Genomic DNA, 12,952 nt, shown 5'->3' with positions numbered 1-12,952 from the left:
AGAGCTCTAAAAAAGTCCATCTGAAACTGAAGGGTGCAGAAGTCACCTGTTTCAGTTTCACCAGATCCAGTAGCAGCTGGGCACAGCCTTTTTAATGGCAGAAGTAAATTGGTGGGGAAGAGCAATGTAGGAAACAATTGATTTCATGTTGTCTCACTCCTCCCCATGCTCACTGCTGCAGTGTCTGCTCAGGGCAGCACAACTACTTGGGAAGGCGGAGAAATAATTAAGCAGGCCACTATCTTTTCCTGGGTATATTAGAACATGCACAGTAAGCTAATGCTTTAAATGGCATCTAATTTGATACATCACATCTAATCTGTTTGTTGGTTTTTATCTGCAGTACTGTTAGTTCACTGTTCAGGTGCTCGGTGTCTAGCCTTCTCATCCATCCACAAATCCTCTACGTGAAATGAGGGATTCCTTAGATCTGTTTTTGATTGATTCTTTGCTTCACTGGTGTTGCTTCTTAAAAGGTAAACAATACTCATATGCTGCAATCTATAACTCACAAATCGCATCTCCTGTCAGAGGTTGCTAAGATAACACATTTAGCATTCATACAGCAGTTACTTTTAGGAAGAGATTTAGCGATGTTAAAGAGAATTGAACCTGTAGTGAATATGTAGATTTCATGCTATTTAAAGGGGTGAAGGGTTTCCTCTTCTCCTGTACTTTGGCAATCTGATTTTCTGTGATGTTCAGAGTCTTTGTGGAAATTGAGAGAAAACAGTTTTTCCTGCTTTGTAGCGAGAGCAGCACAGCCCCTGGGGCAGTCTGCCTGTCCTGCAATGGGATCAGCGTGCCCAGGCTGGGCACAGCAGCTCGCAGCTACCCAGCTCCTGGGGGAATATTGCTTATGAAGGCGCTATCAGCTCTGAGCTTGCGAAGCTTTGTTTGATGTGTGGCATCTGCTTGCAGCATTACTGTACTCTGTGATTTGTGCCCTGTATTTCCATGTCTTTGCATGTGCTGTGTCTCAGTGTCATGGATATGGTGGAGGTAGTGGAGAGCCTCAGTTTTGCTTCATTCCCAACTTGCACAAGAATAACTGAGCAGGTTTCTTGCTCTGAAAACGATGTGTCTTGAATGACTAGGAAGCTACCTGAATCTGGAAAAAGACCATCTCTAATGCTGTTTGTCCAAAGCCTTCTGTGATCCTGTTTTAAATGCAAAGGAGTGACGTTTTGCACACTAAATTCAGTGATAAAAGACTGTGGCCCCAGTGAGACATCTACATATTCTCGAGGTCTGGGGTGGTTTGGTTTGGGTTTTTTTACTAGAAATGTATCTGAGCCTGAAATGGTTTTTTTTTTTCCATCTTTTTGTGGAAAACAGAAAAGGAAGGGTTCTTAAAAATGATACTGAGATACAAGAAATAGAAACCACTCTGTTTTTCAGGGCTTTTGGACTTAACCTTATAGTTGTCTTTGGTCCCATGCTTTCAGCTAGCAGGGAGATCTTAGGAATTCCACAGATTAAGGAATAATGCCTACTTCTCCTTCACTAACAATTTTTCCAGCACACCCCTCTCTGCCCACCTCTGAAATGAATCACTGCAAAAGAAGGGTTTGTAACCAGTCAGCTCTGGAAAGTATCTGGAAGGGGTTTAGTTTTGTTCAGGACTGCACAAGATACACAAGAGGGTTGATGCTATAAAGCTTTTGTCAACAAAGGTACGTCAGTCAAAGGTGTGTTCTCTGACCCATGGTGCTGTCCCAGTAAAAGCCCTTGGACAATTCTGGCAAAATTTTAAACATGGTGCTGTATACTTGGCTGAAGGTTTTGCTGCCTTGTTCCACTACATGAATTTTGTTGGGGTGGCTAAATTCATGTAGACCTCAGCTAACAAATTCAGGTTTGACAGGTGGTGTTACAGTGCTTAAACCTGAGTGCTGCTTTTCAAATCTACTACGGTAATAGCCTACGTCTTCCTTAGGTCCTACTGAACATGAATACTTCTGTAAAATTTGATATGAGAGACAAACAGAGATAACTTAAACAACTAGTACTAAACTAATTTTTATGTGGCAGAACATACTGAGGTTTAATAACAACATTATCTTCCTCATGAAGGTCAGTAAAAAGCAGAACTATAATTCTAGCCCTGTTTCCAGGGCTTTCCCAGCAGGCTTATTACCTGGTTTCAGTATCACTTAAGGCAGAAAGACAAAATCCCAGAAGTAAAAAATCAAAAACTATTTCCAATCAGAAGCTGCAGCAAGCTGTGACTCTCTGCAAGGCTTAGACAAACATGTAGACAGAGATTTCTAGACCTCAGGTTCAAGTGCCCCATGAATTTGCAGCGAATAAGCTCGCTTTCACTTCAGTAATGTACTTTGGGTTTTTTTAAATTTGGTGGTCAGTTTGGGCAAAAAGTATTGGCTGTGCTCCTTCCCATACTTGTCCTTTATGGAACACTTAAACACATCCAGGGCTTTAGTGTGCTCTGTGCACGGAGAAGCATCAGTACGTTTGTAGAGAAAACTAGTAGTAAGCTGTCTCCTGCTCCTCTTGAGCAGGATGAACTTGTATATAAAGATGCCGTGTTATGTTGCAAGCCATGTTTTTGTCCTTCCCTATCAATATATCTCGGTGACCCAGAAGTAAGTGCTTTTACTGGCCTGGCTAGATAAACGTGGGTATTTGGTGCCTCTGTGCTGCTGGTTCTTTCTCTTAATCAGCAATTCTGGAAGCAAGCCACTAGAGCCAGACACATTGCCTGCGTGCTGCAACTCTGATGTAACTAATTATGGCAAAACTTGTTTTTAAAGTGCTCAACACTGCTCAGTGGCGGTAATCCCTGTCTGTGTCATGTTTGTGTGATGCTGCAGGGTGAGTTTCTATGACAGAAGCACTATAGATGGAGAAGAACTAACTGGCTAGCACCATGGCAAGCCTGTATTTCCTCCTTTTGGCTGCCAGGCTCTCTAAAGCCAGCCACCTCTGGAAACAGCATTAATGTGTGCAAAGGCACAGTGGTGAATCCACCATTGTCTTGGGTTCCCATCCACTCCTGAAACAACATAGGACAGAAAAGCAGAGCGTCCATTCTACCTGTGGGTCATGGTGATGAGCCACTGAGTGTGTGGATGCTGAATTAGGTGCTGGTGCACTGAACAGGAGCCACAAAATTCTACTGAACGTCTAACCAAGTACCAGGCTGAGCAGCTAACCAAGAGAAGTGTCCTCTGGAAGAAGGGAGGCGCCTGCTTGGCAGATCTGTTGGTAAATGGATAAATACCAGGCTGGGCATGCAGCAAAACTGGAGGGAAAATGTGAGGTTTTTTGGTAGCTTTTTCATGAAGCACAATCTTCTTGTGCTGAAATGGATCATGTAAATTTACCACCTTTCTGCCAAATTAAATCTTTCATTTTATCACCAGTTAGTGAGGATTGGGTTTGAGAGAGGTTATTTTTAATGCTGCCACTATCACTCCTTATGTCTGTTTTCTTGGGTACACATACTTGACACGGAAGGAAGATAATACAGTCTAATGCTTCATCATTTGAAATCTGATGGGCCACGATGTGGTAATGGCACTCATAAGCAACAAAAACATTAACCAGTGATTTCAGAGGAAATTTAAGCTCTTCATTTCTGTGGACCTATGGCCTGCTCCTCCTTCAATAAGAGAAGTCTACTCTAATTGTAAGATGAACTGGGAAAGGAAGGAAGTGAAAGGCTGTTTGGTATTTAGTACCTATGCTTGAACCTCAGAAGCTAACAGTGCTAACAGATAAATGCCCATGACAAGGAGTAGCTGGCACTTTCAAACAAAAAACTCAGGAAGTTTTAATATTTATCTTGGGTTCCTGAATGCTGCCTCAGCTTTAAATCCTAGGTTTTAGGTCTTACCTACCAAACATGTGATGGCAATTTGTTCTGCTGAGCCTCAAGCTTGCTATTTCATGCAGTCCATGCTACTGGGAAAGCCACTAGAGATACCTAAACTACACATTGTGAATACTGTTTGTGCGATATGTGAGGTACCCAGAGGTAACCACAAGTTTCCCCTCTTCCCAGTACTTCAGGGTAGTGAGATTGACTTGAGATAGGTTACTTGATTCCATCAGTTTCAACAAAATTCCTTCAAAACTAAAGGCAGGGCAGAAATGACTTAAGAAGAGTTTCAGATGGTTGAAGATATTTGGTGGCATTAGCTAGCTCAGCATCCTGAGTTTCAGCTAGTTCAGGGTTGACTCTAGCCCTTAATGGCAACGGCTCAGGGGGTGTTTTTTAAAGCAGCCTTTCTTACTCTTAAGGAGATTTCCCATTCACACCTCAGTGTGATTAATTCCATCTTCAATGGATTTAGTTGCTACATGCCATATTCTCAACCCCAGAGCAGCTGGGTGTTACAAGATTTCAACATGGAAGAGCCAAGAAACAAACTACATGTTAAAGCAGGGAAGCTGCAGCTTATGCTAATTGCTCAGATATGCAAATGGCAGCCAAGTAGATGCTTCTTTCTTTTTTTTTTTCTTGCTCCTCATCTTGCCTTCAGATTTGTGTCAGGAGAGGGAAACAGCTTTCTGCTGTACCTAACTCTTGTCCTCCTTCTGGTATCTTTTGGACTGTAATTCCAGCCAAGGCTGATTGCTTTTAGAAAAAAATATTTACGCATCTGATTTTGTTTTTGAAAGACTTGAATCAAATCTTAGCATGAGAAGTACTTCTCTCTGTATTCCAAGCAGGATCAGAAGTACTTCTCTCTGTATTCCATGCAGGATCACAGCTTGCAGGGCTGAACGTACCCAGAAGTCCTTAGTCAGTGTTGAGCTTAACATTAACAAGACTGCAGCGTGTTAACCTGGTCTATTAAATGTGGACTTGCTTGAGTGGGAACAGCAGGTTCACACCTCTTGTCCTTCTGTTTTGCAGGTGGTAAAGTGAGAGCGAAAGGAAGAGAAGGTGGAGATGGAACTGCCAAATCATGCCAAACAACTGCTACTGCAGCTGAACCAGCAACGAGCCAAAGGTTTCCTCTGTGACGTGATCATTGTGGTAGAAAATGCCCTGTTTCGTGCCCATAAGAACATCCTGGCAGCCAGCAGCATGTATTTCAAATCCCTTGTCCTGCATGACAACCTGATTAACTTAGACACGGACATGGTGAACCCCACCGTGTTCCGGCAGATCTTGGACTTTATTTATACTGGTAAGCTCTTAACGACTGACCAGCCCGGTGAACAGAACTTTAATGCTCTCCTCACCGCAGCAAGCTACCTCCAACTGCACGACCTGGCAGCTCTCTGCCGAAAGAAGCTGAAGCGGAATGGCAAGTCCTTTGCTGGAAAGGCCGGTGGCCTTGGTGTTGGGAGATCTGCCAGGAGTCAGAGACTTTCCACTGCTTCGGTCATCCAAGCTCGCTATTCAGGGTCAAATGAGGGGTTGAAGGGCTCGCACTCAAAGGAGCTGTCAAAGGGAAAGCTCTCCGATGACGAGGTCTTCATCAGCAGCTCCAACCAAGAGAACTGTCACTCCTTAAGCAGGGGAGCCAGTAAGAACGGCGGTGGGGGCAGCAGTGCGAATGGAAGCACTGGTGACCAGGAGCTAGGCCTCGACTTGTCCAAAAAAAGCCCGTCGCTCCCAGTCGCAGCCTCCCACGATGACACACAGCACAGTGAAAGCCAGCATGGCTCTCCCCAATCTGCCTCAGCCCCCGCAGCCAACAGTGCCTCATCGTTCGACGAGTCTGGAGTCGGAGCCCCTCACAGCATGGCAGACAGCAGTGACCCCATGGAGATGGATCTGGGCGAAGAGTGCCACCACTCACTGTCGGAGAGCAGCCAGCGCAAGGGCCTCCGGCACTCGTCCCGCAAGAAGGAGTGGATCAAGAAGGACAATGCCTTTGACCGCAAGGAGGGGGGCAAAGACAGGGACGAAGGTGAAGGGCTGCCCAACGGTATCTTGCTGGGGCCCTTGTCCAAGTCCGTGGAGCGGAGTCTGGCAGGGGCCTACGGCGCAGACCTACCCTACCCATGTAAGGAGGAGGTGGAAAATGGTAAGGAGAACAGTGACGACAGTGGCCAGAGCGAGAGCGAGAGCGGCGGGCATACTAGTGCCAACTATGTCTACCGGCAGGAGGGGTTTGAGCCAGTGGCCTACGGTGACAACCTGTATGTCTGTATCCCCTGTGGCAAAGGCTTCCCCAGCTCCGAGCAGCTCAATGCCCACGTGGAGACGCACACCGAGGAAGACCTTTACATCAAGGAGGAAGGCACGTACGGCGGCAAGGACGAAGCCGAGGATTTGTCCAACCCCAACCAGTCCTACGCCGCAGAGTCCCGGCCCTTCAAGTGTTCAGTGTGTGAGAAGAGCTACAAGGATCCAGCCACGCTGCGGCAGCATGAGAAGACTCACTGGCTGACGCGGCCCTTCCCTTGCAACATCTGCGGTAAGATGTTCACACAGCGGGGCACCATGACACGACACATGCGCAGCCACTTAGGGCTCAAGCCCTTTGCTTGCGAGGAATGCGGGATGCGCTTTACCCGGCAGTACCGACTGACAGAGCATATGCGTGTCCACTCAGGAGAAAAACCTTACGAATGTCAACTGTGTGGTGGGAAATTCACCCAGCAGCGCAATCTGATCAGCCACCTGCGAATGCATACCTCTCCCACATAAGCCAAAGACTCCAGAATGAGCTTCGAGCCCATCCGCAGTGATTTACCTTTCTGTAGACTTGCTGCTTAAAAAAAAAAAAACCCAAGAAAAAAAAAAGGAAAAAAAAAAAAGAAACAATAAAGGGGGCAACTCCCCATACTCTGTTCAGTCATGGGAGGCCTAAACAAATGTAGCTTTAACATTTAAAAAAAAAAAAAGTTCCTTTTTTTCCCTTTTTTTTAAAAAAAAGAAATGTCCACAGCCAAGCTGATGCATTTAGTCTCACTCTCCCTCCAGATCTTGGTGGTCTGGCAAGAAATGCCACTTCTTGTTACGCACACTGACTTCATTGCCATATTGATTGCCTGGAGCGGGTAGGGGGATCATGGGGAACTTCGGAGCTCTGCAGGCTGCCCGCTCCCTGCCTCTTCCCTTCATGTTGCTGTCACCCTACTCATCTCCTCTTAAAACCAAACTCAGCAGGGGCGTTTCTTGCCATTAAAAAGCAAATGAAGTACACCTTTCCAGCGGCCTGAGTAGCTGTGAAAGGACGTAGCATGGTATTCACAAGCAGAAGCTGTGTCTGTGGACCATCTCACAGGGTTGGCAGCCCCTTGGGATACTGTGGGGAAAGCCATTTCTGTGGTGGAACCCATCCCCTGGCCCAGCTCTGGTGGGGAGAGCAGTCTACCTAGGCATGCACCAGCCCGAGCGCTTCACTTCCAGAAACGGCAATGCCTCCTCACCAGCCCTCCCCCTTTTTGGTTTTGATCTTTATCCTTGGCACATGTAACCACACGCCACCTTTTCCCACAAAACACACAAACCTCTTCTGCCTTACCCATGACTGAACAGGGCCTGGATGCCCTGGGAATTTCTTTCAGTGAGCAGGGGGTCGTCTTTACTTTTCTAGTAGTTTCGTATGAATATTCTTTGCTTAGAGGTACTTGTTTTATTAAAGGAAAAAACATTGTAACGTTTATGTGAATGTTTGAACTGGAAGGTCTGAGGTTAATTCTAGGGCGGGTGGGCGGGAAGGGGGTTTGATGTAGGCTGGACTTGCTACAAGTTCCTTAGGTACTTTTTTATTATTTTTTTATTTTATTTTTTGTGTGTGTGTATGTTTTTAGCTTTCCTCCCTCACTAAAGAGCGAGTCTGTGTGGACAGACTTGTTACCTTTGCTACCTCTTGAATTCATGAGAACAATAAGATGGTTAGTGAAAGATTAGGCATTTTTTTTTCTTGTATTGTAAGTAATTAAATGTATAAAAGTAGAAGCTAAATTAAAGTTAAGGGATTTTTACCACCCCGTCCTTCCATCAAAAGTCAGCTAGAGAAATGTTAAAGCAAAGCTTGGCCAAAGACAAAGCAAAAAATACATTGAGCCAGAGGCTGTGCTGGCTGCTGGGGCTGGCTCCTTTTCAGTCTCTTGGCTGTTTGTAGTCACTTTTAGATAAAGGAAGAAAACTTCTCTGAGCTTTTTGGGCCCTTTCCAGCTTTGTTTATTGAATCTGGATACTATGGGGAGGGGAAAATGTCCCCCTCATCTTCCGCTCCCCCAGCACATCTGGGTCAGTCTGTAAACACCTGGCAGGACAGAGGGTGAGGGCATAGCAGCCTATAATTTACTAGAATCCAGAGTGCAATAAGGTGGGGGAGAGGAGGAAAAAGCAAACCAAAGTGTTTCATATCCTCCCTTTTAGACAATTTAACACACGCACACAAAAAAAAAAAGAAGAAAAAAAGAAAAAAAAAAAGAAAAACGAAAAAGAAACAAAATGTTCTTGCAACATCTGCATAAGACATCACAGCCAACAGCTGCTATTGGTTTAGGAGAGAAGACAGAGAACTTAGCCCACCAATTCTTGGCCCTCTTGACTTTGTTGGCGTGACCTTGTGGAAAGCTATGGCTTATTTCAAGCCTCCCGTGACTGTGGTGGTAAAAATTCACAGCCAGTAGAATCATCCCTTCTGAATTGAGTAAGGTTTACACTTGTGTTTTTTCATTTATTTTATTTTTTTTTTTATTCTCCACTCAATCCAGTATAGTCTCAATGCATAAGGTTTACCAAACCTCACATTTTTGTCTTTTTTAAAAAAAAAAACAAAACCAATTTTTTTTTTAAGTTTTGACCAAAAAAGAAAAAAGTCAAAAAAAAAAAGTGAGCATGTTTGACTAAAACAAAGACACATAAGCTTCATTTTCTATTGGGTTTTTTGTTGGTTTTTGTTTGGGTTTTTTTTTTTTGTTAAGGTAGACTAGTCCATAAGAAGTTTTTGGGTCAATTGAATAACTGAGGAAACTGGAATCCAGGCTCCAAGCAATAGAGAACCCGAAGGCGCTGAGCCTTGGCCTGGTGTCTCGTTACAGGGAACACGCTCGCCCCTCTCGCTCCAGTGTGCTTCTCCCAGTGCCATTGTCTGCCTGCTCCTGCCTGCCTGGGAGCTGTGGGGTGTGAGGGGGAGCATGGACTTTTGGGGTTTTTTTTCTAATTGTGCTGATATGCGCTGTTTTGGGTGGTTAGGTGGGGTTTTAGTGTCTTTAGCACTTCCACGTTTTGAATAGATACTGAATTCTTTTCTCCTTGATTCCTTGCCACCCCCCCACCCCTTGAGAATGTCCCCGAAACAGTGTTTGGGGAGGACAGGGGAGGCCTTGCCATCTCCCTTTTCTCAGAGCAAGTCTCAGCAGGGCGCAGGGACAGCCGTGCAAGATTAGTTCCCAGGTGCTTTCACCCTGCCTTTACCTTCCCTCCAACCACCCTACACCTGAGCTGAGCCCTGGAGCAGGCTCCCCTTCCTGCCGGCTGGCTAAGGACCCCTCCCCTTCTGATTTTCCAAAACAACTTTTAGCTTCCTTAGCAAGAAGGGCCCGGCTGGGAGTGCAGAAGCCGCCCTTGGGACAGCATCTCAAGCTGTGACCAACTGAGCCGAGCCACAGAGGAGCATGAGGAAGCAGGCAAATAACCTGCTCCCCTCTTGCTGAATTTGATTTTTAAAGATGTGTGTGGGTGAAGTAGCCTCTCCCCCCACCCTCAGGCCCCCTCTTCATTTGCTTCCTAAGCCTCGAGGATCACGGTGAAGTTTCAGGACCCAATGCTATTTTAAAAAATACATTTTTGGAGCGTGTATTTTTTTCCTTTATCCCCTCCCCAGCACTTAAACAATACGACATAAAGTCTGTGTACAGCGAGAGTATTGTACAAAAGGAAATTTTGTTCTTTTTTCAAGTAGCTGTGTAAAATTGTGTTCCATAGATTTGAGTATAAACAACATTTTTCCAAATTGTGGACAGTAATAATGAATAACTAATAATACTCCAAACTTCAGGGACTGTTTCAGGCCTGCTTGGGGCCTAAACACTCAACTGCATTTGTACGACATAGTATTGTATCAAACATTTTTCTGTATTTTAATGAGAAAGCAAAACACTAGTTTCATATTTAAGATTTTAAGAGTTTTAGGGTGGGGGGGAGGGAGTTGCATATTTGGTTGTTGTTTTTTTTTTTTAATTTTATTTTAATTTTTTTTAAATACACAAAGAGCCTCAAGAGGAATAAAACAATTTAAAAGCAAACAAAAAAAAAAAAGAAAAAAAAAAAGAGGCCAGGCAGCTTAAGTATATGCTTTAGTCACTTAGTTCCAGAATGTTTTCGGAATAACAGGAAAGAAAAAAAGAGATAAAATAGCAAAAGTTGTATAAAAGAATAAAGAAGCTCATACCCAAATTCACAAAACTATTTTTTAAACCAAAGCACATTTGAATGAGTATGGAACCTCACTTGGCTCAGAAAAGTACTAATATATTTATCTCATTGTTTACATAAACTTTTACAGTTTCAGACCTCAACAGATCTAGGGGCCAGTCAAAATTAATCTTTGCTTTTTCCATTGGTTTGTCTCTGAAGGCTACGCAGCGTTCCCCAGCTTGGGAGGGGAGCTCTGTGTCCCAGCCTGCATTCCAGCACTGCTTGGGGAGGGCGGGGAGAGGGATGGCAATTACAAACATGGCATGTAGATAGTATTTTTTTTGTCTTCAACCCATGAGAGGTGTTGCTGGGACTGAGACCCAGGCAGTATTGTGGAGGTGTTCCAGCCTACCTCTTCCTCAGAGGAGTCTGAGGGTACCAAGACTAGGTAGAGAGAGATGTGAGAAGCTCTAGAGATAGAGAAGGAAGTTGTCAGAAGATGGTGGGAGCTGCTGTGCCCAGCACATCTCCTTTATGTTAGCCATGGGGAGCTGGGCCGAGCTGCTTTCCAATCCTTTACTGCGAAACCTCCAATGACAAATTCCTGGAAATAACCCAAAAGCCCAGCTCTGTGCATCTGGGGGAGTGAGCAGGAGCCGCAAAGGCCACAGAAGACACCAAAGAGCTATTGACACGCAGCTTCTGTGAGGCTTTGCGGCTGCTGATGTGGAAGAGTACGCACAACTCTGCACCGCCCCTCTGCGCCGGGCAGGGGCTGTGGCAGAGGTGGCCCATCTCCCCGCGGCGACTTGGGTAGCTTTAATGGTCTGGCATGGGGGTGAGAGCACGGGCGCCTGGCTGCTGCCTCCTGTTCAGAGCTGTCCACTCGGACCATCTGAGCCACCTTTTAATTAAGCAGCTGGGATGATTCACTCCAGACCTTACAGTCATGCGCAAAGAGCCCAACCAAAACTCCTCTAAGTCTTTTCTTGGTGGAAACCTAAGCTTGATTTGCATGTTAGAACAGCCTAAAGATGACCAATGAAGGTGGTTTGCTAAAATACCACTGAAGCCAAAAAAGAAGAAAAAAAACAGCAAAAAAAAGCAAAAAAAAAAAAGCAGCTCCCCATCATTAGTCTTGACCCTTTGTAGCTTTTACCTTCTACACCAAAGCCACCTCAAACATTTGAGGGGGGGCTGATGGAAAATGAAATATTAATTTTGCCTGGTCTTAATATCTAACAAAGATGGTGCAAACACTATTTGACAGTGTTGTTTTTGTATCAATATGTATGTGCAGTAATGAATGTATTTATTTCTCAGATTCTGTATGCACAGTTTTGCAATGTAATTCAGAAAGTTGCAAACACAAAGATGTGTCCGCAGGGTCTTCTCTACAGGATTTCAAAAAAATGAAAAAAATATATTAAAAAAAAAAAAAAAAGAATCTCAGAGACTCTCAGCATAGCCATAAACCATAACCTGTGAAGACAATACAAAGACTGGACTTTTGTAGCTTTGCATAGAAGAGGAATTTATGTTTTGCTGTATTTAAATGTTTCCATTTACAGTGTCACTCTTAAAGATTCCTGTTTTTGGTTGTTTTTTGGTTTTTTTTTGTTTTTGTTTTTGTTTTGTTTTTCTTTTTCCTCTCTCTGGTGTGTGTGGAAAGCATTGTTTTCAAGCAGTGCAGGTTCAAAGTCTGGGTTAGCAGTATTTTACCGTGTCGCTTCAGTTCTGAAAAGCAGGAGTATGGGTCTTGACCAGGGAAACATCCAGCGCACTCAGAGAAGCAAAACGAATTCTGAGGTGACTGCTGGCAAAATCCAGAGAAGGTAAAAGTCATCAGAGAAATGGTTGTGTGCTTCCGATGGCAGCTTGTGACCGAGACAAGTCTGTTGTCCTGCCTGAAGGGCAGGATGTTGTAGCTCCTTAACTGAAGTCCCCCTCGTCCTCCACTTGCTGTTTACCCAGGTAGCAGCAAGGACCTGGGAGGTTGGGGAGGCAGTGCCTGAGGTAGGGAGAGGAAGCTCCGTGCCAAACCCAACGGCCTCTGTGCCATCTTGTGATGGGCTTTTGCTGTGCTGCAGCATCAGGTTCCCTGCGGCGAGAGGTGGGTGGAGTCCCCGGGAAGAGCTGTACTTCACAAAGCTCCCAGTACCAGTATTAGTGGAGTTAGCAGCTCCGGACCTGCTACAGCCTTAAAAATTAGCATGTTGTTTTCTGGGTATTTGCCAAATTCAGGAACCTTTCCCATGGGCTGTGCTGGAGTTAAGGAGCAAATCAAAAACAGAGAGCAAAGCTGCCTACATTTTAAACGGGTTTGAGGGGCTCTAGGGAGGAAACATCTAGCTCTCCCCAGGCAGGAGACATGCTCAGCTCTGAGACGGCACGTTTGAATGAACATTTGTTTAAACATACAGTTTAAAATCTCAATGAGCTCTGAGCTGTAATTCTGGAATAATTCAATAGACTTTGAGCATTTTTCTGTACTTTTTGTTTAAACTGAATGATTTGCCCAAGACAGAGAAGTCTCTCCATTGATTATAAAGCCCTTCCTTCTCCTACACCTACTCTTGCACTCCAGAACTTGCCATAGTCTCTAAAATTTGCAGGTTGCTTTCGATAGCTGAAAGTAGCTTCTGTGAT

The 12,952-nt window shown here is 44.7% G+C and overlaps 1 protein-coding gene across 1 annotated transcript; it reads left to right on the top strand.

Moving 5' to 3' along the window:
• Positions 1–4,921: 4,921 nt before the first annotated feature.
• HIC2 (HIC ZBTB transcriptional repressor 2) lies at positions 4,922–7,147 on the top strand (the record flags this gene model as incomplete). The annotated part of the gene is made up of 1 exon (XM_084272101.1): positions 4,922–7,147. One exon carries the CDS (start codon positions 4,922–4,924, stop codon positions 6,632–6,634), a length of 1,713 nt encoding a protein of 570 aa, XP_084128227.1. The 3' UTR covers positions 6,635–7,147.
• Positions 7,148–12,952: the final 5,805 nt, after the last annotated feature.

The sequence above is a fragment of the Gallinula chloropus genome, assembly GCF_964237585.1.
Source record: "Gallinula chloropus genome assembly, chromosome: 17".
Classification (NCBI taxonomy): Eukaryota; Metazoa; Chordata; class Aves; order Gruiformes; family Rallidae; genus Gallinula; species Gallinula chloropus.
This window is presented reverse-complemented; position numbering and strand designations above follow the sequence as displayed.